General features: G+C 48.3%; 1 protein-coding gene and 1 long non-coding RNA gene across 4 annotated transcripts; one reads left to right on the top strand and one right to left on the bottom strand.

Annotated features, from left to right (window-relative positions):
• The first annotated feature begins 54 nt into the window (after positions 1-54).
• On the top strand, positions 55-1,480 carry LOC311431192. Its single transcript, XR_014689308.1, has 2 exons — positions 55-244; positions 364-1,480. It is a non-coding gene; the product is annotated as an uncharacterized lncRNA (long non-coding RNA).
• A 10,451-nt stretch (positions 1,481-11,931) lies between these two features.
• TOP1MT (DNA topoisomerase I mitochondrial) lies at positions 11,932-25,415 on the bottom strand. Of its 3 annotated transcripts, none has more exons than XM_084508493.1 (14): positions 25,078-25,415; positions 22,685-22,800; positions 20,604-20,725; positions 19,761-19,883; positions 19,057-19,244; positions 18,187-18,331; positions 17,166-17,309; positions 16,839-17,024; positions 16,203-16,271; positions 15,185-15,299; positions 14,589-14,716; positions 13,752-13,846; positions 12,732-12,881; positions 11,932-12,368 (listed from the first exon to the last, which is right to left on the bottom strand). In XM_084508493.1, the coding sequence occupies exons 1-14, from the start codon at positions 25,302-25,304 to the stop codon at positions 12,266-12,268; spliced, it is 1,911 nt and encodes a 636-aa protein (XP_084364619.1). In that variant the 5' UTR covers positions 25,305-25,415; the 3' UTR covers positions 11,932-12,265. The 3 variants fall into 3 exon arrangements, with proteins under 3 accessions (XP_084364619.1, XP_084364621.1, XP_084364620.1); XM_084508495.1 differs by lacking the exon at positions 25,078-25,415 and adding an exon at positions 24,113-24,211; XM_084508494.1 differs by lacking the exon at positions 25,078-25,415 and adding an exon at positions 23,955-24,178.
• Positions 25,416-25,941: the final 526 nt, after the last annotated feature.

Below are 25,941 nucleotides of genomic sequence, written 5' to 3' on the forward strand. Positions count from 1 at the left end.
AAGGTTTTATTATTTCCCGTTGTCTATAAAAGCTGCTGGTTAGTTACAAAGTCCTAAATGTTCCACATCCTACTTTTGAGAGCAGCTGCAGCAAGGAAACAATGTCTTTGGGGTCCACACGCAGGAGCCAGCATATTGGAGAGTGGTTTCCAGTTTTGCTACATCTGAGAAAAGGGTAAAAACATCTTTGTCCTCTTTCTACATGGAACATCTGATCCAAAGTCCTGCTGGATAACAGTCAAACGTAAGCCTCCCATCCTTTACCATTTCTCTGCATGTTTATCTATTTGGGTGGAGCTGGAGATGGTAATTTCAGCCCTTCTGGGTCCTCAGTTTGACCGCCTGTCCCACTTCTGCTTCCAGGGAACAAGCCATCAGGAGGTTTGGTGCAGCAAATCAGCAGATGTCTCCGTGAGTCACCACCCGCCCAGGCACCAAAGAGCAGAGAGGACAAAGCAGGAGCAACCCCTCTGAATAAATCTGCCTGGGCACTCAGCTCTCTGCTCTCCCCTTCTCCACCCTGCAAGTGTTGGTCTGCAGGAAAGAGATAACAGGTATCCAGCTGTATCTGCACAACCTGCGGTTTATCAGATGGAACTGCAGAAGAAGTGAGAGAGTGTGAAAAAAAATAAAATGCTTAGATTGACTAGGGGAGGGCAAAAATGCCCGGGGATGAGCTCTTCGGGAGCATATGGGTGAACATCCCTGAAGCAGAGGTCATGTGCATCTTGCACATTCGGGGCAGCTGATAGGACTAATCATTGCTCATCACAGTGAAGGCATGACCAGAGGAAGTTCAGAAGGACACCAAAACCCGTGGTATATTTCATTTTAAGGAGAAAAAAAAAAAAAAAAAAAAAAAGGGGTGGGGGAGGTGTTTAGGGGAGGGTAATTTTCAGGTACTGTTGAGGTTTCTGCCACTGGCTTTAAACCACTGGGGCTATCAGTACTGCTGACACAGAGCAGGATTAACAGGATGGTGAAGTCAGCCCTGATAACCCCACGGAGCATTCCCCATTCCTTTCCAATGGACATTCAGCTGGTAGGCGTGGAGAGGAGAAGCCACATCGCTTGCCCAACAGATGAAGTTCTGCCAGACTCGGGGGCTGCATGCCACCGCGGATGCCAGAGGAGGTGTGTCAGTCCTCCCAGGTGTCACAAGGCAGCAACCAAAGAGCTAGACCCATTCCAGGGAGCAAGAATTGTCCAGAGTGATTCACAGCGTGGAGTCCTCCTTCAGGGGTGACTCTGGCAGGATCTGGAAATCAGCCTGGACAGCCAAGGTTGAGCATCCTGCAGCAGCAGGAACACCCTGGCAAAGGTCTGCATGGACAAAGAAGCAGCTTGCTCTAAGCAGATTTGACTCTTTTTTTTTAGGAAGAAGGGAAAAATAATTGTATTATTCTTCAATATGATTTACAAGGTGCATTATTGAATTATTATTATTATTTTAAGAAATAAATGGTTCTGATTTAGTTTATCTGCTCACTGCCAAAGAATGATGTCGTGAATATTTCTCTGATGCAGAGCTGGAGCAGAGTCACCTAGGGTAGGGTTTTGAATATGTTCTTTGCTGACAGCAGGAAGAGGGGCTGCAGGGCCATGGGAAGTGGTCTACGGTGGTCCACCAGCAGGAGTGGTTTGAAGGAAAAGTGTGGTGATAGCCAAGGGAGCACGATGGGCCACTTGGCATTCGGGGGGTTGCCCGTGGCCCACTGAGCCAGATATTTGGGAAATTACCAACCTGGCCTCAAGTATTTCTGATGCACGTGTGTGAGGTGTGGGGGTGCCAGCACATGGCTGGCATTTCCTTGGTGGCACACGGAAGACTGAGGTTGGCATTGGAACCTTGGGTGGCCAACACGTGCAGGCACCGTGGCTGCAGCATGGCAGGCAAAGCTGGGCTAGATCCGGGCAGGGAGCTGCAAAAAAGTTGTCTTGGTGTCCACCACTACAAAGCAGAAATGAGGAGACAGCCGTAGAGCTGAATTAAAGGCTTCCAAGGACCATCTCCAGCATGGATCCAAGAGGTGGGTGTAAGAGGACCTCTTGTCAATAGTCCTTGTGCCTTCTCCTCTCTTGTTTCCAGACACTGCATGGGTGGTGGTAGCTGCCCCACGTTAAAACCCTGCCAGGAAACGTGCTAACAACTCTATGATTAATTAATTAAACAGTATGGATGACAGCATCCCAGACCAGGGAACGTTTCCAAGCACTGTTTGTTTCCCTTCCTTAGATTCAGCTTTGAAGATCGGATGTTCTCAGGCATGTGGCAGGCCTCTGATTTTGATTCCTTGAATTTGTCCTGAAGTCTTTAACCTTCTTGTCCTGAAGTCTGGTAACTAGCTCTGCCAGGCCCTCATCACCACTTCACTGGCACCTCAGGAGGTTCCCAAACATCTCCACCTATCCCAGCATCATCCCAGATCATGTTTATTGCCACCTCCCACCCATTTGCCAACACCCCCAGGAGCCAAGCGCTGTGGGATGAAGGAGGTTCTCAGCACCAGGTATAGCTGTGCCACCAAGGATTTTTCAGATGTAGATAAAAACCTATCAAAGAGACACTGTTAAGGTGGTGCCATTTGTTGCTTTTGGTAGGGAGGACAATGTCTTGAAGCACACGTTGCCCAGGGAGGAGAATCACAGAACGTTAGGGATTGGAAGGGACCTTGAAAGACCATCTAAAGATCAGCAGATCTGATTTTAGAAGATTTTAGAAGGGAAGCAGCAGCTGTGTGTGTTTAGCATCTCTTGGGTGAGGGCAAGCTCCAGATCTTCCCAACCCTGAGTCCGAGGACAGAAGCTGATTAGTAATTTTTCCTCCTGGCTCCTTCCTTCCACCTTCCTCCTCCTCCCTGTAGATTTACTCACACTTCATCCTGCACAGCTCTTTCCTCAACTCTTCCTGGTTGTAATCACCCCAAAAACACCAAGGCAGGCTGTTACCATCCCTCTGACACACAATTGTCCCTACCCCAGACTTCCCAGATGATTCAGTGCTTAACTCCCAAGGAAGACAAGGCATTCTTGGAGCTAAATCCACCCATGGGTTTTCTACAGACCAACTTGGGCTTAAACCCTTCATGTCCCAAATCCCTGTAGGACTCTGCCCCCACCTCCCACATGCTGTGCATGGAGATGGATGATCACCTGGGGGTCCCACCATAGCCCAAAGACACTCAGATTCCACCACATATAATGGGCAGCCTGGGGCCAGGTTACACTGAGGTGGTGAAATCCTTCTGAGAACCTGCCCTTGGGCTCCCCTTTTTTGAATCAGGGCAGGAGAACAGTGTCTTGGGGTTATCCCAAGTTTCCATTTCCCATATTACCTATTTTTTGGAGTTTATTACACTCCTGTACTGCCCAAATCCCAGCTGGGTCTGGGCTAAGTTAAATAGAGAATGATACCTACACCTGGAGGCTGTAATAGGGGAATCCAGCTGTGGCCTCCAGGTATCACAAGCTCCAGAGGAGGTCCCCACCCTACCAGCAGCCCTGAGGCTGGAACCACGCTGCCGAAGAGCTGACATGGAAACATTCAGCAGCAAAACATGCAGAATTTCAAGGGCTGTCCCACATTTGGCCATGCTATTTAATCGTTAGCATGGTTTTATGCACAGTTTTGGCCTAAGACCATCTCTGGCAATTCCTGTGCAGGGTGCAGGTTTTATCACAAGTCAAATAAAATTTCCAATGAGTGCTTTGGACTCAGCCACCTTATTTTGGAGGGAGAGAGCCTGGCTGTACAGATGGATACCAGCTAATCCCAGGGCCAGGAACAGACACAGGACATTATATTTGCTAATATGCCTTCCCCATGGCATCGGGACCCCTCGTCAGGACCAGAGCGCAGACAACGTGCTAGTAAAATACCCCCATAAATTCATTATTTTCACACAAATTTTCATTTCTGTGAGCCCTCAGAAATTTCTGCCTGACTGAAGCAGTAGGAGATAGTCTCTGATTTGGGGCTGTGCCGATCAGGATTGTACCCTCCTCCTACTCACCTCCATTTGTTTAGCTCTCCGTGTAATTGCACGAACAAGCAGCCCTTGCTGCCTGCAAAACCATGTCCCTGCTGTGAGTCAGCAATCAACAGAAATTTCCAAGATGGGCGTTATTTATTCTCTTTTATTTTATGGTGGCTGCAGAGCCCTGATGCATGAGAAGCTATAAAAGATTAATGAAGGGATCTCTTTGCCATCAAGCTCACATTAGGCTCAGGCTGGCCTGCCTGTGTCTGAACATCGGATATTCAGAAGATGTGCTGGGAGCAGATGAATGAAACAACTGGAGGAACTGGGGGACCAGGATGGGCTAAGAGGCTTGCATGGGTTATTCAGCAGGAACCCAATTCCCCAGGGCATCACGGTCCATCCTGGCACCAAACCAGAACTGTGGTTGCCAACACCAGGAAGGGATGAAGGGATGTCTCCCTCTGGATGCCTCATTGCAATTGCAGCAGCAATGACTGCAGCATTCACGAAAGGTGGGTCAGATTCTGCAATGTGTTTTGCAGCTTTTTGTGAATTCACCTCTGGTGAATGTCTGGAGCAAAAGACAAATACAACGAGCCTGTGAACCTTTTTCACCAGGGCAAATCCTGACTTTAATGTGTAAGCAGCATGTGAGATCACCCAAGTCTGTAGTGGTCATGGCTCATTTGACTACCCTCTGTCTCACTGCTCAAGCAAACAATTGGGCTTCACCTGTAACCCAACATTATTCAGGTCTCCCAAAACCCCAACAATGGGAGTGTTTCAGACCCCAGTACTCTGGAGAATAAAGTGGGGAATCACAGAATCCTAGGAGCATTAAGGTTGAAAAAGCCCTCCAAATCATCTGTCATCTGGTCCAACCATCCCCCTACCACCAATGTCACCCAGTGAACCATGTCCCTCAGCACCACCTCCAACCTTTCCTTGAACACCCCCAGGGATGGTGATGCCACCACTTCCCTGTAGAACACAGCCTTACAGGAGCATTGGGCAGCAGGGCTGGGATGTCACAGCCCAGGTGGGTCGCAGCAGTGGGACTCACCAACCTTGGTCTATCACAACTGATGTTATACAAAATGTCTAATTTCTGGAACATTTGGAAGCCTCCAGGCACTGATCATTGCTGGTCTGGTTGGTGTAGAGTCAAGGTTGAAGCCTTGGGTTAGCGCTGGGCCACTGGGAAAGCTCGTTTCCCCTGAGACCTTGCAGATTTCCCATTGGTGACTTGGCCCAAGCACTGCTCTACCAGCTCCATTACCACGTCTCTGAGCTTGGTGTGGTACCAGCAACATCAGGGGAGCACAAGGGAAGTGGAGAAAGACCAGGGGGAAGATGCTGTGCTAGTGCTACAACCTCAAATTCTTGTCTTATGAGCAAAGAAGCAGCATATAAATATATATTAATAATAATAAATAATAAATATATTTATTATATAAATAAATATAATATATATGTATTTAGATACTTTTTTTTTCATTTTGTTTAATTTGTTACCCCTAAAACCAACCTGGTCCAACCCCAGGTCTTGCATTTCTTCAGCTGTCAACAGCTCAGAGGTCTCCAGTGCCAGCCTCGGCCCCATCTCTTCTCATCCTCCTGGGTCAGTGCTGTAAAAACCTCACTGTATACAAAACAGTAAGTTGTTATTGCTATCTATACAAACCTACGGTTGCACCATAAAAAAATACATAAAAGAGGAACAAATTAGCCATAGCCACCTAGTCAATTAGAAAAATTGCTCTTACAGCTCAGCCAAGTAAAACAAAGCTTCAGGCAGGTCAGGACAAAGAGCAAACCCAGCGAGCCTCAGCCCTGAGGCTGTCTCAGTACAAAGCTCATGGCCTGCTACTAGCAACGGCAATTCCAAATTAAGGTGCTAGAGGATAACAAACCATCTTGCCTTGGCCTCTCATAGCGGAAAAATTAGACTGAGCGCTTTGGTTTTATTTATAGAATTATGTATCCTATATATTTTTTCCCTTTTCCAGCATATAGGAAGGCATTATGAGGGCAACCCAGCACAGCCCCATGGAGAAGTTCTTTCGAAGGTCACAATATGGAAAAGAAAAGAAAAAAAGGAAGATTTCAATATGGAAAAGAAAAGAAAAAAGGAAGATTTATCTATACATCAGAGGAGTTAGGGTTGTGCAGCCACAGTTCAGGCATGCTGCTTGCTCAAGAAGCCACGCTGCATGGGCCTAGGGAAAGTGGAACTAAATCAAACAAACCAGTAGGAACAATTAAGGAGGACACCACAAAAGGAGATGTAAATGAACCATGAACTCCATGCCAGACTGCAAGGATGCTCAGAGCTTTGCCAGTGGTGCCAGGACCCCGTTGGGTGTTCGCATGGCACACTTTGCTACGCCAGGATGGAGTCGAGGTGGTGCTGGGTCTAAAAATGTGGGGATGAAGCAGAAACCTTTGTGATAAATGAAGCTGTAGCTGCCCCATACGGGATCCCAAGGAAGAGGAGCCAAGCACAATAAAAAATTGGGATTGTGCTATGTGCCTGCACTAGGAAAAAACAGGAAGAGAGGTCAGACCTCCAGGGTCCTGTTCTTCCCCTCTCAATTTCACCTTCAAGCCTTACCTCTGGAAGGAGAGCCTCCAGAATTTGTCTCTGCAGGCAGACAGAGCCATCTCCTGCCTGCCTTGGTGGGGAATCCTGCTGGGCTCCCGGGCTCCTACTTCAGCAGAATCTGGTCCCTTTCTTTGAGCCTACAGAAAGAGGGATGGTGCTAGGTCCAAGGACGCACAGGAGAGGGAATGGTAGAGATTTAACCCCCCCGGCTTCTGCCTCTGAAATAGGACTTGCAGCACCAGGAATGAACCACAGGAAACCTGTTTCTGCCTGGAGGTCTACCAAAAAGGAAACACGAGCCCTAATTAAAACAGGTTGCAATCATTCCCACCCAATTCTCCTTCTCTACGGCAAACCAAGCCTTCAGGGGTTGAAGAGTCCAACCATCCCTTGAGAAATGGCTGGAGGAGATTACACAAAAAAGCAAGTTTAACAAACAAAGAGCTCATTCACGTGTAGATGACCTCTGGGAAAGGATCACAGACTTCTTCCTCTGACCCACCCTGACGGATAAATAACCTGCCCTGTGTGCAAGAGTAGAGGGTGGTCTGTATGCAATCCACCAAGCTAGAAACACAGCATTTTTTAGAAAGGCCAGCCATCCACCTCGTCATCCCTCCTTTGCAAGCCTGCTCCAATACGAGACAACCTATCGGAAATTTCCCCAAACCAAAGGAAGTTACCCTGGTTTTAGAGAGATTTCGCATCATGCTCTTCCCAGGTTCGTGGCAGCAGAAGCGATTTATGAGCCCTCTTGCAGCTGTGAAGGCAGTTATTAAAAGGCTTATTTCTGAGTCAAACTGATCACTTATAATTGCAGCCTAATCCAGGCTTGGATTAAGAATCGTAATTGAGCAATTTATTGGAATTCCTCATGCCCCAGCTTGCAGCAGCTCAGAATTAAGGTCTGGAGAAGCCTTCCTCAGAGCTCAGGATGGTCTCAGCTGGGCTGAGCTCTTCCTTAGAAGCCCTTTATTGTTCTTTCAAACAATGCATGTGCTCGGCTGGCCAACAATATCACAATTACAGCTAAAAAGAAGCTGTTGGAAGAACCAGCCTCCGTGCCATTTACTCATTCCCTGTGGGACACCAGTGTCAGCCAGCAAAACCTTCCCCTCCCTGGCCCAAGTTGCACTCCGTGCCAGCAGGACTCACAAATCTGATATCCTAGGGTTTTATCCTATTAAAAACCCTTCCTCTAGCCTTCATTAGACTGCCCTTCGTTTTATGACGGGGATCCAATTTCTCATAGTTTAATCATTTACTTTCCTTTGCAGCCACTCCCATTGGAACCCATCCCATCGGAGCTTATTTTAAGTGGTCTGAACTTGGCTGACAGTCGATGGATGCAGAGCACAACTGCGTAAGCCTGGGGAGCTCCTTAAACACGTGTTTTACTTATGCCAAACCACAGCCACGATCTCCTCCTCCTGCTAATCCAGGCTGGGAAAGGAAGCGCCTCTGTTTATTGCACTCAGAGGGAGAAGCTCTGAATCACAGCAGCGATAGGAAACAACAACGTTTAAGCGAGATTCTCACATTGACAATAATCCCCTTTAAAGTTTCTGTTCCATTTCTCCCAAATTTTGCAGTTTTTGTAACATCAGCCCTCAAGGGAAGGAGGCGGGGGGGAGGAAGAGGGAAAAACCCTCTGGCAACCCTTGGGGTTTCTCATCCCCGCAGGGGGTTCCCACTTCTCCCACGTCTGCCCGGCTCCAGCTGTTTTGCTTTCTCCTTAATTTGATGGCTCACCGGGGAGCAGACACGGGGTGTAAGGAGCAGTTCAGCAGCAAATTCCTTTCCGAGGAGCTCTTATCACACCCACTTGCCTCTCTGCACCAATTAAGATGAATCAGCCACAAGCCGCCCACCTACAAGCAAGCAATGGCCCTGTCATTAAACAGATGAAGGAGACACACGTGATGGGCACCCACCAGGTCCCCTCGCCACCCCAGGAAGCCATGGTGGGCAAGGGAACAGTGCTGCCCACCCTAAAACCAGCCCTGATAGCCCTAAAAAGCAGGAGGCAGCTCCAGGGAAGGGGAGCCCGATGCACGGCCTTCAGCAGCGAGGATGGATAAGGTTGGTCGAGCAAAAAGAGGTTGACTCATCCCCAGGAGAAAGCACCACGTGGGAAGGTTTCTGATGAGCAGAGGCTCAGACCGAGGGCTTCAGTTCCTGCAAAGGGTGCCAGCGTGTTGGCTTTCTGTTCCCATCTCTCTGGGATGGTGACACAGAAGCCCTGTTAGAGCCTCCAGGAGATACAGCAAGGCAAATTCCAACCAGGGATACAGGAAAATAAATAAATAAAAGGACAGAAAAATAAATGTTTGCCTGATTAAATACCAAAACAGATGCTCAGGAAAAATAATGGAGGAAATCTCCCTCCCTGGAGATATAAAGTTTGCCCTAAAGCAACCCAACCAAAGCTTGCCATGCTTTGAGCATGCTTTGAGGTTGGACCATTGGACCAGAGCCTTCAGAGACCCTCCCAGCCTCAGCATTTCCACAGAGAGCCTGGGAAGGACAGGAGATGCTAATGCAAGTCAGGAGGAACTTCTCACCACCTCCTGCCACCCACAGGCTTGTTTTAGGGAGCAGCTGTGGCACCAGTGCTCTCCTTCAGCCATCACACAGCGTGGGACAGCCCAAGCCTGCAGGCAGGGAGACTCCAGCCACCAAGAGGATTTTTGAGCGCTGTTATGAAACGAGAGCAGCCCTGAGCCCATCCCAGGATCAGCATGAGCAGCCAGCCTTGTTCCTGATATATTTGCCTTGAGGTCTCCTCCCAGCCAAGATGAACAGCAGGCTTCTGTGAAAAGCCCATTAGCAGCCCAAAAAGTTACAGGGGAAGGCACCACTTCTGGTTTTGCCTGAAACCAGATCTTCCATTTCTGCATTTTTTCCCCCACTCACAATTTTTTCCCAATCACAAAAAAGTTATTGCAATGAAAAATGCTCAAGTTCAGAGCATTTATTTATTTATTTATTTTTTACTTTGAGCTACCAGATATCTTAGTCACGAAAGCCTACAGTAAAGTCACCTCGTTGGAGAAATTAAGCTGAAAGCAACCCAAAAAGGGCCAAGAGAGACGAAGCAGGGTTCAGCTGAGCATGCAAGCATTGCTCTGAATCCCCAAATAACCCCAGCCTGGTGCCTGGAAGAGAAGGGAAGGGTCCTGCTCTTATAGGCACAAGTGATGGGGTCAGAGTTCCTGCTCCTCTGGGTCCTGAGCAGGAGAAAATCCCTGACAGATGGGGAACTAGGACAGATTGCTGCATTATGTGATATCATCAGTAAAAACCCAGCTTCTCCAACCTGTGTATTGCTTGGGTATGGCTAGAAGCCAGGAGGACACTCCCCAGACTTACCAGCTTCTCCCCTCAAAGCTGTCCCAGCTGTATTGCATTACTCAAAACAGTAAGAAGTGAAACAAAACCCATCCAACCTCAGTTTGCTTCATTGTCTTTCCGATTTTTGTTTCGCTGAGCTTTTTGACAGAACTGGTTACGCCATAGATGTAGAGTGAGTGACACAGGTTAACATCCTCTAGGGAAAAACATAGCAACTTCATTAAGCTCCTACAGAGTAGCCAGTAATTATTTAGCTGATACTGACAGCTCTTCACAGCCCTGATTTCCAGAGCATGGCCAAGGAGCCTTCAGTGTGACACTGAGCCATGTTGGTGCTCATCAGCTGCTGCAGTGCAAGAGGCAAGCACAGGGCTTGCAGCTGGATTTCCCTGATGTCTTGATGGGTTTTGCTCCAAGCACAGACTTCTGGAGAGAAGCAAGATGAATGGAGGCATTTTCCACTGCTTCCTCAGCAGCTATTCAGATTGCTGCAGTGTGTCTTACAACTCCGTCCCCTCACATGGTTCCTGAGTGATTTTTTCCTCTAAAAGTTACTTAAAAAAAATGGAAAAGCCTGCTGGGCCCATGGAAACACCCACTTATATCTTGCTCCTTTTTCTGCAACTGGAAATGAGCATTTTCCCCTCTACGGGCTTGCTAGATGGGACCTTTCCACCACAGTTAGTGGTGATTAATAACTTCGACAATTTTTAAAGCCAGAAAGCATTTGTAACAGAGTGGGCAGGAAAATACCTCTATGCAGTGGATCCAGGAACAAGGAACACTGGGTCCCTTGTGTTCACAGGTACAAATCTAACATAGGGGTCACAGCACATTTGGCAGCTCCTGTCCAGTTGGCAACTGGGTTAGCTTGGTCAGAAAAAGTAAGTAAATCCCCTCTCACTTCTGCCATCAGATTGTTTCAGATCCCTGTTTTAAGACTCACTTGTCTCTTCAAACCCTAAATAAGCACTTACGGCTTGGAGAGAGAGTCCTGGTGATCAGAATTTCGTAAGCTGCCACATCTCAGCCATGTGGTAGAGCATTGCACATGCCCTCCTACTGCAGATGTGAGATAAAAACATTGTTTTCCCTCCTGCGTTTCTCCTTGTACTTGTCCCATCTCAGCTAACATGCAGCAGCAAGTGGAGGGGCTCTGTTTCACATATGGGCCCTTAGGAACCAACACAAATTGTTTTGGAGATGTGCAGGTAGGCTTTTTGCTTGAAGGCAAAGCACTTCATATCAAGCCTAATCCCTGTGGACAATTGAGCATTCACACACCCATTCCAGAGACCAAATTCCAGCTTGGACTCTGTGCATCAGCTCTCAGTGGAACTATGTCTTGGATAAGCTGCTAGAAAGCCTCTGGCCTCCAGTATCCCAATATTCAGACAGATCACTTCCAGTTTTAATGACTCCCAACTGAAACAATTTAAAACCAGAATAAGTGGCAGAAAGTGAACACACAGGATGCTCTGACTGCTTTGGACTACAGCAACCTGAACATCAGCCCTGAGATGCAATAAGTTTTTGCTGCCATTGCAACATCCTACACCTGATATTTACTGGCACTTAGGTTAATTGTTGCCAGGTATATGCAAATCTCACTTTTTTCCCCCCTCCCTCAGAAAAGCAGCCAACTGAGCAAGCAGCAGCATTTTATGGAGCTGGTCCCTGCCTTCTGTGTCCAGGGGAAGGAAGAAGCATCCCTCCCTCTCAAGGATGGAACTCCTCCTATAGCAACACAAAGCCTCTCCCTTTTGATTATGTCAGTGCAATTGCACAATTCTCTCACATCCTGAGGGCAAAATGCCACAAGAACACCCTCAGATTTTTCCTTTTCCTCCCACTGTATCCCCTGACCCAAGCCCAGGTCTTATCCTGCAGCTGCCTGTTTCAGTGCTGTCATTGCCTCATATTTCCCCATCAGGCTAATTCAGAGTAGCTAAAAGCATAGCACATCTCCATTACAGCAAGGAGATGGGATTAGACTCTGTAATCTCATTTATTGGCACTGTTAAGGCTCTCAAATCTTCTTCCCATACTCTCAAGGAGGAGAAAAGAAGAGATCCAGTGCACTTGGCAGCTCTGGAGAGGAATTAAAAGTTCACAGCGAAGTTACTGCACTGAGAACGAGCGTAACAAGTCAGTTGTTTTAAACATCTGGTTTCTAGTTTTTATACAAAAAAACAATATGAAATACATAGATCAAACTTCCTTTAGGCAAGCACCCCACATCTGCAACAACTGCTGCAGCATGTAAAAAAGAAAGATATTAAACAGCACCAAATGAGCATGAGGTAACAGGAAAGGCGCTTTCTCAAAATTCAAAGTCCTCATCAGCCATGTCGATCGCCCAGGCAAACTTCTCCCTTTGTGTCTTGTTGTAGATCTTCTCAATGGGCACACCAAACTTCTTACACCTACGGAGAGCACAAGGCACTGAGGGGACATCCCAGGGGCTGCACAACCCATCCCACCTGGCTCCCACCATGGTAGTCCTCCCTCATCATCTGTGATAATTCCTTAGCTTCCCTAATTACCCTTACACAGTTGATAAAGATGTTAAAAAGTGACTCTTTCTTGCCCTAAACCCTGCAAACAGTTATTTGCAGAAAGGGAGGCCGCAGCTTTGGACTTTGCTCCAACATCTCCAGAGTTTGGACAGGTCTCTCTGGCCAGCTAGACACAAGGTTTATTCCTTTACCAAAAAGGCTTGGACACGTTTGTTCCCCAACAAGCAGATTTTCTGCACATCTCTCTATAGGAGCACACCCAAGACTTACCAGGCTATGCTAATCCTGGGGTCCAGGTAATTCAGCTTGGACGTGCCCAGAGCTATCTGCTTGTTCTCCTCCTTGTCTGTGGCCTGGACATTCAGCTTGGCCAGCTGCTCTTTTAGACGCTCCAACAGCTTCTTTTTCTTCCGTATATTGCTGAGGGCAAAGGAAGAGCAACACAGCAAGTTAAAAGGGAAAAAAAAAGAAGCAGCAGAGGCAAAACACAGCAGTTCTCCTGGCTTGATGCTGCCTGGGAGCATGATATGAAGCTAACGAGCTTCAGCTTGGAGCAGTCTCTAAATTCACTCTAAGTCCTGAGCCTGGAAATAGCTCCAGAATGGCAAAGCAGAAGATGCTATGTAGTACTAACCTATCAGGTGAGAGTACTTGAGGGGAAAAAAAAAAAATAAAAATCACATCTTAACTATTAGCACTAAAGTTGTACAAGTACAAAAGTCTGCAGCCAGCAGAGACCACCTCCTCAGATCCAGACTCTGTGAGCAGTGACCATTTCAGGCAGCCTGCTCTGCACATTAGCAGCACAAGCCAAAAGCAGGACAAGAAACCCCACAGTACAAAAAAAAAAAAAAAAGCTTTATTTCCTTTTCTCCAGCTGCCCTCTGTCACTGGGCAGAAAGTCACATTAGGGCTCTGGGAAGGGGAGAGATATATGACAAATCCTCCACCCAAAAATCTCACAAGAAAACTTGGGGTTGAAGCTGGCCTTAACGCAAGTCAGGCATCCTTTACACCATGACATTTGTAGGACAACCCAGCAGCTTGGGCTGAAATCCAAGTATTTGGAGATATGAGCACAGAAACATCCCCTCAAGGAACTCTTTGTCCTGCTATTGCAGACAACCACAAGACCTCCATCCATCCACTCGACTCCCATAGGACAGGAGGCACCCAGTACCCAATTCAGTTCCCATGAGCTACATGTAGGGTGTTGGACTACACCGTTCCCACCCACAGGTCCCAGCCAGACCCCTCTGCAAACAGGAATTGTAAGGAAGAGTCACTCACGCCTCTGCTTTGGCATCTTTTGTCTCTTCAAATTCATCTTCAGCTTTTTTCAGCTCTTTTTCGGCTTCCTCCAGCTGTTGCTTCTTGGCATCAATCTGTGAAGGCAAACACAGAGTGAGCCCATGCTCCTGTCCTCCCCAGGGATTTCAGCTGCCTCTCCCTTACCATACCAAATTGCTCCTCAACTTCTCATCAGCCTTGATCTAAACCTCTAAATCCAATAACTGCCTGAGACACGTGTAGATGTAGAGCTCATGGACATGGTTTAACAGTGAACGTGGCAGTGCTAGGTTAAGGGTTGGACTTTCTTATCTTAGAGGCTTTTTCCAACGTGAATGTTTGGAAAAACTCACAGCTTTTTCATGTTGTGCACATGTCTGAGATTGACTGGCTCACAACAATATTGGACCCTACTGCAAAGTCCCAAGCCCAGTGGTAGAGCATGAACAAAAGATCTGAAGACAATTAAAAGTCAGTTTGTGGAATTTCCATAGGAAACCCATTAAATTTCAGCTGGTTCTCCTACAAACAGTTAAATAGGAGAACTCATTTCCATAGTCCTGAGCTGTGGCATCACTAACAGCATCCAGCTTGGTTTGAAGACACTAAGCAGTGAAAAGAATTCAGTGCCACATGGGCTTCAACCAGCATTTGACCTTACTCCACCCCTGGGTTGTGGATGCACCCACACCACTTCTGGTACATTTCCTAGATGCCACACTTGATCAGGGCAATCTCTTTAGGCATCAGGTTATTCACCCCCCTCCCTTTTCACATCCAAGAAAGAGCTTGGTGAGGTGGGAGCAGGGTGAGGGCTCTCAGTTTGGTCTTCCTCACTTTACTCTGGAGGTTTTGCATTGACTTCTCAAAGGTTTTTGGCGTGGACCTCTGATGGTTGCACAGGATGGCCACAGCTCGGTTAGCTCGGTTGTAGGAGAGCAGCTTTCCTGCAACGCTGTCTTCAGCTGGAAATAAAGTGCAGGATCGTTATTTGTCTCCTCTCTGGGAGTTGGAGAAGACAGAGAGCAGAGCAGAACAACAGCAAGATGTTTGCCTTTCCCATCCTTTCTCAGGAGAGAGCATTGTTAGCTGTAGAAACTGGTAAAGGACACCTGGGAAGCACCAAATTTGAAAGTGCATCTCATCACTAGAAGGCAGGACAGAAATAACACAATAAACAATACAAAGAAGGGGAAAAATCTAATCCTGTCTTGGCTGTCAGACTACCATTGAGCAGGTAATTTGATTTCATCACTCGGCATGGCTCCTAACCTGTTGCATGCACCCATAAGCACCCACACCACCCTACAATGTGGTGCATGACCAGCCAAGAAGGAGCAGGTAGTTATGGGGACAATGAGGCAATGGGTGGACATCTGAGCCCACTGCCCCCACATGGCAGCTGGGGGCAACACAAATTCTTAAAAACTCACGGTTAGTGAGGGCCTTGAGCTGCTCCTGCAATGTGATGGAAGCATTGTAGGTCCTGAACACTTTGGCAGTCAAGCCATTCATCAGATTTTGGAGGTGTTTGTTCAAGATGACCGTCTGGAGGAAGGAGGAGAGGACAAAGTGAAGAAAAAAAGGAGGAGAAGCAGCAGAAGCCAGGACAATAAATCACTTCTCAGACCATCATATTTTGCCTAAACAAACGCAGTAGGCATTTAGAAAAAGTCTCAAAAAAAAAAAAAAACAAAACACACATCCTCTGTAACTTGCAGATCTACCTATTGGGTCAGGCCTTCAACTATTGAAGATTAGGACAAACACTAAAATTCACAAAGAACTTCCCTCAAATTGAACAATTTCTGCCTATTTATGTCCAAGGGGACATATCTCACATCCAGTATCACATCTCACACATACCACATCTGATATCTTTCTTCTACAGAGCACACAGGGCTGCAGTCAGAGCAGAAACTGAAGATGCTAAAATGACTCATTTGGGGTTTGGAGAGAGCCTTCCTTAGAAGCAAGATGGACAAGTGGGTTTGTGGGCATGTGGCAGAAGGGGGGGGGCACAGGGAGCAGCAGCCCATATTTGATGCTGAAGAGGAGGTAGAAATTTTTCTAAGAGGGTTCCTGGGAGGAAAAGGCTGCAGCACATCTCTCCAGCACCCCTATGCTCCTGAAGTCTCTCTCCCTTTTTTGCTGAGCCCCAGCAAGGCATGGAAATGTCAGACAGCTGAGATTTGACACCTCCACCAATGTCCTGGGCAACATGCACGTGGGCAGGTCTTCCCAGGCTAAAAAAAGCCCAGGCAAATAAGTTCCAGGAGGAAAGCAGCAGAAAAACACCTCCTTAGCAGGGATATGGGTTAGTCGTGGGCGCAGGCAGACAGACAAGCCTGTGTTTGGGAAAGGAAAGATGTTGCCAATGCTAAAAGAAGTTGGGATGTTGCGACTTTTTTCCTGTCAAGGGGGTTCAAGAGCAGAGAGGTGACAACTTACAGTGAGCCTATCAAAGAGGTCATCTCCTGGGTCCTTGTTCTTCATGAAGAGTTGCAGGTTTTTGAACACCTAGAGAGGAAGAAGGGATGGTCCTGGTCAGAGACAGAGAGCATACTGCTCCCAGACACCTCCCTCATCTCCATCTGCCTCCTCATCCCCTCATCCAGATACACTGATTTATACTCATGGAGCACACATCCTACCACAGCACCAACCTGCTCAACTTCAAGAACTTCCACTGAGACCTCAAACACTGGTGCCACAGACTGTTCTCCCCATCCCTGCTATCCCTGGCACTCCACTTTTCCCCACAAACTGCATTAACTTCATCTCACAGGCAAAACGAAAAGGAATGGGGACACTTTCAAGCTTTAATTCCCACTCAGTCAACTGAGGATGCTCCCTCCAGCAAGAAGCAGGACTTCTCTCACAGTTCATGGGCTAAAACATCCTTGAAATCCCTACCCCAAAGCTTCTACCCTCTTCTCCAGGCCCACAACACCCTTGCATCTCCTGCACGTGCTGTCACAGTGGGGTTGAAACACACATTTCAGATGCGGATTTGGGACCACCACCAAGTGAACCAAAGCCCCCTTGCACCACAATGGCCCTGACACCGATCTCAGCCATGCTCACCGGCTTCTCCACCGACACTTTGTTGTAGTAGCGGATGGAGTCTTTCCCCAGGAAGTCAAACTCCACCACGTGCTCCTGCCCGTCCAGCTTGGGGTGCAGCTTGATGTGCTCCACGCGCAGGGAGCAGCAGCCAACTGTGTCCGCAGTCTCCCCTTCCTCTTTCTCATTGCCAGCTCGCAGGGCCAGCTGGAAGGAGCCACAGGAGACCGTGAGTCACCTCCAACCCACCACAACTCCACCACAAGAGGGCATGGACATCAGGAAGAAAGAAACTAAATAATTTTAAAAAACCCTCACCCTGGGGGGCCAGGGTAAGGCCACAGGTACCTTATCAATGAAGTAGAGAGCAACTGCTCTTTGCCGTTTCTTCATCTCCTTGGACTTCCAGTCGGCCTGGTACTGAGCACGGATTTTGTGGACAACGTCCTTTAGCTTCCTGGCTACCTCGTACTTCTGCCAGTCCTTTTCCCCCTGGAAAAAAAGAGGCCAGGGCATTTCCACTCAGTGCCCTGTCTTATTTCCATCTCCACCAGCCAGCCCCTGTTTTGGAAAACACAACCTCCAGGGTCTAAGTATCACTCAAAACCCAGTGCTTTCTCAAAAAAATAAATCCAGGAAATGAAAAATTAAAGCAGAAACAGCTCAGCTGGGGTTTCTGTGCCCTCTGCTGGCTGCACTGGGTTCAGGATCCTCACAAAATTGGAGCTGCTCATAGTCTGCATGAGCCTTCCACCAGCTTGTGGACAGCACAGGGTAAACTAGGAGCCAACTGGTCCAGCACTGCACAGCCACGGCCACTGATACTCACACACCACCAGCGTGGACTGGCACGATGTGCTTGCTTGGCTTGTGGTTTCCTTATTTTTCATTTAGCTTTGAGGACTGGAAATAGCTTTAAGTCACCTTTCTCTCCCCGCTGTGTTCACTCCCTCCCTCCCACAGGGCTGCAGATGGTGATCCCACCTCCTCCTGTCCTCCCGTTTGCTGGCACAAATGGACCAGACCCCATTGGATCTCATACCCTGTGGATCCCCTCTGCCCCTGCCCAGCTTTCAACAGCCTTCCCAGGATGAAAACAAGCAGCATGGCACTGGGACAGTTCTGCCAGCAATCCGTCCCTAAAAACAGGCTCGATGCTTAAAGAGTTTACCCTTTTTTCACCCCCAATCACAACCAAGGGCATCCCATTTAATCTAGTTTAATTAATCTATCTTATCTCCTTTTTCTTGGAAAGGAAAGTATGTTTTTGTTGACATGCCACATCTTTTTCCCTAAACCTTTCCACCTGGCAAAAGGCCAGTGGCCCGCAAGGCAACAAGCCCTGCACAAAAAGCAGCACCTCACTGACCTTCAGCTTGGAGCTGGGGTTCAGCATGATGTACTTCAGGGAGTTCTGGATGTTTTCAGTCCACGAGGCCAGCCAGGTGACCGTGTTGTCAAAGCGCACCTCCTTCCATTTGTGGCCCGCAGGAGGTTCGGGGATCTTGGAGTCCCTGGGGACAGAGCAAGAACACAGCCCTCATACCAAAGAGGCCACAAAAGGAGAAGAAACGGGTCAGCATCTCAACCATTTCTTCACAGCAAACAAAGGATGGTCAAGAAGCTACAGCATTCCTTACTGAAAGCACACAGCCTGCCCCAAATTGCTCAATTACATGATCAGTCTGTACCCTTTGGATGTTGAGGACAAGAGGAGAACTTGTTGGGCTGGTGGGGACTGATTTGAAGCAAGGCCACAAGGTCTTCCTGCGGGTGAATTAAGGCCAACCCAACCAACATCATTTATAGCAAATATACTCTTAAGTGATTGCTACTCTTCCTTCCCCAGTGAGGATGATCCCAATGCTTCCAGACAGAAAAAAAGACCTGTGAAGTGAGGAAAAATTACACTTTTTTTTTTGAGAAGCATAGCAGAAACAATACCCAGCTGTCCCAGCTTCAAAGAGACAATAGGAGCACTGCTGGGCGTGCAGCTGATATCCTGCTAAAGGTGCTAGCACCAACAAGAGACAGGACTGCTGACCAGCTTCCTCAGCCACATACAGACTAGGTCAGACCTCACTGCAAAGCAGAGGTCTGGAGGTCCCAGGAGGTTATAGGACAGCTCCAGATGCAGCAGAGAGCAAAATCCTGTGGCAGCTCCACGTAGAGGAGATGTGCTGTTTATCCCAGCCCCAAAAGCAGCCCCACAACCTCAGCTCTTCTCTCGGCAACTCACTTGCTGCAGTTGATTATCACATCCTCTGGCATGATCCTCTTCTTGAGCATGCCCATTTTGGGGTGGTCACCGCGGCCACGGAAAAGCCCCGGAGGCTCAGTTTTAAAGTTGCCTATCTTCTCCCGGTGCCCATCGAGGATGCAGTACCCATACTCTTCCTGGATCTTGTCTGCTGCCTCCTTCAGTTTCTGAAACGAGCACCATGCCACCATCACCCTACAAGACATAGCTGAAACCCTATAATTTGTGCTTGCCCTCCATCCTCTCCCTGGAGAGATCAAGGCAGGAAAGACAAAGCTCAAAGGACTGGAGAAAGAGTCAAGCATAACACAGATCACCTCCACCTGCTTTGCAAACCCTCATCATGATGCTGTCCCAGCATGAGATGCTGATGAAACAAAGCTTGGGTTTCATTAGTGCCATATAGCAAGGGTCCACCACCTCCTGGATAAGACAGGACCCCAAACCATGGCCTGAGGATGACTGGGACTTCTCAAAGCCAGGAGGCATGCACCACCTGCAGAAAAGCTCAATGAAGAAGGCTGTGATGACCCTGGAGAGATGGAACCAGTCAAATACCTAAGAGGTCTCAGGTGAGGACATCACCCACCAAAAAAAAAAAGAGCCTAGCAGGAGATAGGACACCTCAAGCTGGTCCCCAAGCATATCAGCCAGCCCCAGATATCATGGGAAACAGTCCTCACCTGCTTCTCCTCTTTGGGGAGCGCTTTCCGTGCCTCATTTTTGTCTACAAAGTACTTGTGGATCTCCCTGAAGTCACACTTGTCCAGGTGCTTGATTATCTTCTGTTCCTGAGGGGTCATCTCCTGAGGGAGAGATGACAGGGACTAGGCAAAGACAGTTTGGGTAAATACAGTTGGCAAAAACATCTCTGCACAGTGCTGCTGGCTACGTCTCACCCCAGAGAAAAGGAAATACAGAGCTGCACACCAGTTCTTCGGAAAAATCATAGGGAAACAGCCACATCAGCAACATCCACCCAAGGGCAGATAAAGCTGCCCCAACAGGAGGCCAGGCTGCTCTGGACACCTGAGCTGGGAAGCAAAATACAACCAGCTTTGGGGTGGAGCAGCCTCAAACCTCTGCTGCAGGAATAAATGGTCCCAAAGGGGACTGCACGCAGATGTCAGGGTCTGAAAAAGGGGCACTGAAGGGTGAGGTAAGCACTAGGAGGGGTCTTGCTTGTGCAGGGGGACTGAGCCATGGTGCTGTAGGTTCTTGATGTTAATCCTACAGAGGAAGGCACACCCTAAATAGCTTGCAAAGCTGTTTGGTAGACCCCATGCCTACTCTGTTAGACAGCATCACTTGAACTCAAAAGGAGCTCAAGTGCCAACAAGAAGTGCTCAAGGATTGCTGTAGACAGCAAGCCCTGGCCCAAACCCATAGGGAGCACAGAAATAAAGAGCTAAACCCCAAAAAACCATCCCCTTCCTCCCATGCTATGCCTGCAGATAACAGTTTTAACGCTGGGGGGTTTAATGCAGAGGACGGGCAGCAAGGAAGCCCCCCTGCAGGGAAGGTACCTTCCTCCAGTCGTTAAAAAAGTTGTTCTGGAAGATCTCCTTGGTGGTGTACTCGTGATCAAGCATTTTGGCATAGAAGGTAGCAATCTCCTCCGTGGCCAGGCTCAGCTTCAGGGGTTTGCCTGGGAAGAGAGAGGAGCATTAGCAGCAGTTTTGGGGACAGTCCCACTCTGCAGCCCCAGGAGGTCACCTGGTCAGTCCCCAATGCTCAGCATGGTGCCAAAAAGGGACACGGGCTGAGAATGGACACTGGCACCCCCATACACCAAGCAGCCTTGCTTGTGGATCAATCCCCAGAGCTCTCAGCACAGCAGGACACTGCCACGACTAATTTGCAATCACATTTCATCATTTTGTTCTCTGTAAGAGCCCGGTTTACACCGAGGTCGCTGAGCCATGAGGCTTTCAGCAGCTGTCCTGCAACATTAAGTCCCAAATTCTTGGCTTAACGAGGCAACACAAAGGTTTGTTTTCCAGCCGTAATCACTTCCAGGACCACGCTGAACAGCCAGGATCCCTCTCATAGCTTCATCTCAAATCATCTTCTATGCAGATTGAGCAATCATGGGAAGCTCAAAGAAAACATGCATGAAATAAATACAGGTGCAAGATTCACTGGATGACCACAAGAGGGTTTTGGATCATTTTTTGGAGGTGGCAAAGCCACCACCAGCCACTCCCGAGCTCCCTGGCTGTAGCAACAAAACCCAAAGAAGCCAGGGAACATTCTGGTTCTTCCTGGGACGTACACTCTTTAAAATAGCTTTTCTAGGCAAGCCACAGGAAAAAAAAAAAAAAAAAAAATGCCCTGCAGAGCTCCAGGGATGGTTCGATCCTGCCTACACCAGGTGCTGATTTTGGTGTTTTGACCTCCACCTGCACTGCAGAGCATGGTGAGTCACAGCCTCACAGCAGCCTACGTGCAGCAGCTCCCTTCCTACTCAGGGCTGCTGCCTGGGCACAAAAACATGGGTTTTCACCCAGGAACGGTGAAACCTTACAGTAACCGAGCCAACTGCTCTCCAGATGCCAAGCCAAAGCCACCAGCCTGGATGCACACAATACAGATGGATCTGCAACGGAGCAGAAACCACAGAGGAGGTCCAAACCCTACACGAACTACATGTATACGACAAGATTTCTCCTTAGTGAGCCAAAAAAACAGAAGTCTCCAACAGCCCCATCGATATCCCAGCAGTGCCCTCTGCTGACAGTGTTGCCACACACCTCATTTTCCCAAATTGGCCTCTTTTCCCCCCCCCTATACTCAAAAAATAAAAATAGGAAGCCCCAGAGAAAGCTTGAGGAGGACTAAGAAGGGACTGCGGTCCCTTCCTCTCTCCAGCATCCCTTGGATGATTCCCATCATGGTCCTTCTTGCCTCCTTTCCCCACTCCAGAGGGAACAGTTCAGGGCTGGAGACAAAAGTGTGGAAGAAAAGAGCCCAACAACCACAGTGAGAAACCCAGGAAGGCCAGCAGAAGCCTGGATCCATCCCTCCAACCTCTCAGCCCCTCACTGATGCACTGGGTTGCAGCAAGATGAAACGTGGTGGCTTTGGGGACACAGGGAGCCGTGACCAGGAGGTCAGAGCAGCCTGGCCAGATCCTGCAGTGTCCTGGAGGACAAGTGACATGTCACTGAGACCATGGGACAGAGAAGCTGCAGCTCTCATCAAAAGCAAAAACGCTTTTTCCCTCCAGTGTGCAGAGAAACCGTGCGTGAGCTGACTTAAAGCTCAAACCCAGAAAGTATGTTAATCAGGAAAAAAAAATGCTATGCATAGGCTGGGAGGGAGAAAAAATATATATATATATTCAGAAAATGTACACAAGGTCTTCAAGAGATGGCATCAAGATGCATCGCTTCCCCTCAAGAAGCTCAGGGACCATGACTGCACACCCCACACCAGAAAAAGCTGTGAGCAGAGGAGCAAGCCTCAGACACGACTGAGGATATTGCAATATTTTCAGCATTTAATAATTCATGCCCAGCATTATGCCCCTCTTTATATAAGAGGAGATAATCACATCCTTGGCTGTGCAGAGAACAACACACACCTCCTCCCAAGGTGGGCTTACCATCGTAATAAAACTGCACATCATCAGGCAGCGGCTCGTAGAGGGGGGCAAAATAGGGTCCTCGGTGCTCCAGCTGTGTCCACTTCACCCCGTCGGCTGTCTTCTCCTCTTCCCACCTGGGACAGAAGCACACAGACCCATGAGAGGCACGCAGAGCCATGAGAGCATCTCTGCTTCAGGGTTTGAGACCTTCTCCTGAGCATTGCTACAAAATTCAAGTGAAATTCCATCACTCCTGATGCTGCCTCAGTTTCCCCACTCTTTCAAACGTGGAAAATAATGACCTAAACGAGGGAAAAGCATCCTGAGGAGGGAAGGGATGTGCTCAGTGGGACGTGGAGGGACTCAGGGGGAGAGCAAAGGGATGGAGCCATCAGGCAAACCCATGGGACAGCCACCAAAATCCCACCCTTGGGCCACAAAGGCTGCTCAGGTTGTATTAAAGAGGCTGCAAGGGTTAACACACACCCCAGCCCTCCACTGCCTCCTTTAATAGGCACCAAAAAAAAAAAAAAAAAAAAAAAAAAAAGGGCTCATGGGCAACCACCACCCTGTCCTGCAATCTTAATGCAAATCAGACCTTAAAACACCTCCCTCCATCCCCCCCCCAGAGCAAGGAGGATTTTAAAGGCACCATAAACCTCGGCTGCAAAATAAGGATTTAAAAAATAAAGAAAAAGAAATCGAGACACCCACCCTGAAGAGGATTTTTTTTTTTTTTTAAATGAACACTTTAAACGTGAAATTAAAAGAGAGAACTAAGGTGTGTGGCAGAGGAAGAAGCCTGCCCGAGGAGCATTTGGGGACAAGCAGGGGATCCGCACCCCAGGGCTCAGCACCAGCTGGGTGGGCAGCAGCAGGACCCAGCCCGTTAACCCCAGCATCTCCAGGAAAATTAGGATTGCAGGAGAAACAACAAGATTTTACCCCCAGGGGAAAAAAAGTAACTAAAAGCGTGTTTCTCATTCAGCAGTGCCCCGGAAGTATTTCAGAGCTGTCTCCTCCCCGCAGGAGGAGATTGCATCAAAAGCTGGATAGATTGCATCAAGTAGGGCATTACACCAGGAAAAAAAAATATATTTAAAAAGATATTTAGGAAGATATAAATATATATTATAAAATGCAACAGGCTGCAGAAAACGTAGCTGGGAGCACCTCTGAAAAGCAGGCATCTACAAGGGTGATTTGTGATTTAAGGAGCACTGGTAAGGTCTCCGTCTCTCTTCCCCAAATTCATGCAATCCTCCACCCCGGGACCACCTGCACTTACCTGCTGCAGCCCCCCAAGCCTGCACGGAGGCCTGTGGGGATCATCCGGGGTCGAGGGACCCCCCGACCCAGCAGCGAGGTGGTGAGACGCCAGTACATGCCACCCTGTGCCCCCAGAGCTGGTCACCCCCCCTGCATCCCACCCCAGCACCCCGCTACCTGCCAGGGCAGGGTGGCATTGCCCGAAGCATCGCCAGGAAAAGCCACCAGCACCAAAAGGTCCAGGTTGTGGCTCTCCCCACGTGTCAGGGCTGTGTAGCCTTATGGGAAGTGTAGTCCTGAGCGTGTTTTGGGGCAATTCTGCTGCAAATTAAGTTTACCTAGCAGCACTGCTTAAAAAAAAGCAAAATACAACAACAAAAAGTCATCTATTTTCAAAGCACCTCATGCCCCAAAAAAGCTGTCCCAAAGGTCCAGGATGTGGATGCTGCCCATAAGCATCCCAGTCTGGGATAATTGGGATAATGCCCAGCAGCCCTCTTCTGCCCAGGCTCTGGGGTTTGTGAGGGTCTGCAAAACATCCAGCCCCCCTAAATGCTCCTTCCCTGCCTCAGGTATTGGGGTGCTTGGGAACAGAATGACACCAAGTGGCTAAAGCCACTGCTCTCCACCTTGAAAAAATTAGAGCAGATGTTGTCCCTCTATCAGCCCCATCCATGTGCTCTTTTCTGATGCTCTCCTAAGCAAAAATCTTGACTAGAACATCCAAAAAACACTGCAAAGAGAAAAAACCTGCAGCCCCGTTATGACCTCCTCGACATGGCTCCCTCTGATATGGAAGTGGATTTGTGGGTTATCTCCTTCCACCAGCCGTGAGCACATCCCTTGCCTGGCTGGACACCAGCAAAGCCAGTTGAGGAGAAATATATAATCTTATAACAGCATACCTCATAAAAATACCATATGAATACTATTTTGTAGTTGGGACCTCCCATCCTCTCTCACCCTGTTCCGTCCTGCCAAGAGTGCTTAGCTAAGTTCAGGGCTTAGGAAAATACAGCCAAGCAGTTAATAAAGATCATAAAACGGGATTTTTACAGTTTTACTCTCAGAAATAAGATGAAAAACCCCAGTTACATTCAAGTTAAACCTGCCCAGAGGCCAAACACATGCAAGACATTTACCATTTCCACTTCTTTTCTGCCTCTTCTTTTTCTTTCTCCTCCTTTTTAGCCTTTTTGTTGTTCTTCTCCTCTCCTTCCTCCTTAGATTTTCTTTTCCGGGTTTTCTCTGGGATCTCCTCGTTTTCGCTCTTCTCTTTACTTTTCTTCCCCATCTCCTTTTTCTCTTTTGGCTTTTTCTCCTTGTTTTTCTGCTTTTTCCCTTTCTCTGGCCCATCTCCCTTCCCCATCTCATCTTCTTCCTCTCCCCATCTCTCATCTCCTTGCACATACACCTCCTCTTTTACTCCTTTCCCATCTTCACTTTCCTTTCCCACCACATATCTCCCCTGGATCCCTCCTGGTCCATCTCCCCCTCCTAATTCCTCATTTGCCCTCTCCAGCTCTTGCTCCTCTTCCAGCATTTTTTCCTTCTTTATTTTCTTCTTCCCCATTTTCTCCTCCCCCTCTATTTTCACCTTCTTGCGTTTCTCTGCTTTCCTCTTCTCCTGCTTTTCCTTCTCATTACCCCTTTCCTGGACACAACTGCTGCTCCCTTGCTTGGCTCTGTCCTGCCCCACTCCCCAGTTCCCATCCCCATCAGCACCATCCTCATCCTCGATGCCTTCTATCACACCCCCAAGATCTTCCTCAAACTCATCCTTCTTGCTCCCTCCCTTTTTCAGCAACCCCTTCTCCCTCTGCTTCCTTTGCTCTTGCTTCTTCTCTTTTTTCCTCTTTGGGTCTCGGGAATCCCCTTTCTGCTGTGGGACAGAGGAGTCCAGCTCCTTCTCCATCCCCACCCTCATATCAGTGACCCCCAGAGACAACCCCGAACCCCCAGGCTCTCCAGAGAGGGATGCAGCCATGCCAGAAACACCACCACTT

The sequence above is a fragment of the Aythya ferina genome (genome assembly GCF_964211825.1).
Source record: "Aythya ferina genome assembly, chromosome: 2".
NCBI lineage: Eukaryota > Metazoa > Chordata > Aves > Anseriformes > Anatidae > Aythya > Aythya ferina.

Coding starts and splice junctions, on each gene's coding strand:
- TOP1MT (XM_084508493.1), bottom strand. CDS start 25,304: ATGGGGAAGGGAGATGGGCCAGAGAAAGGGAAAAAGCAGAAAAACAAG. Junction 18,332..19,056: donor GTGATAATCAACTGCAGCAA/GTGAGTTGCCGA, acceptor CTCTGTCCCCAG/GGACTCCAAGATCCCCGAAC. Junction 17,025..17,165: donor CTCTCTACTTCATTGATAAG/GTACCTGTGGCC, acceptor GGCTCCTTCCAG/CTGGCCCTGCGAGCTGGCAA.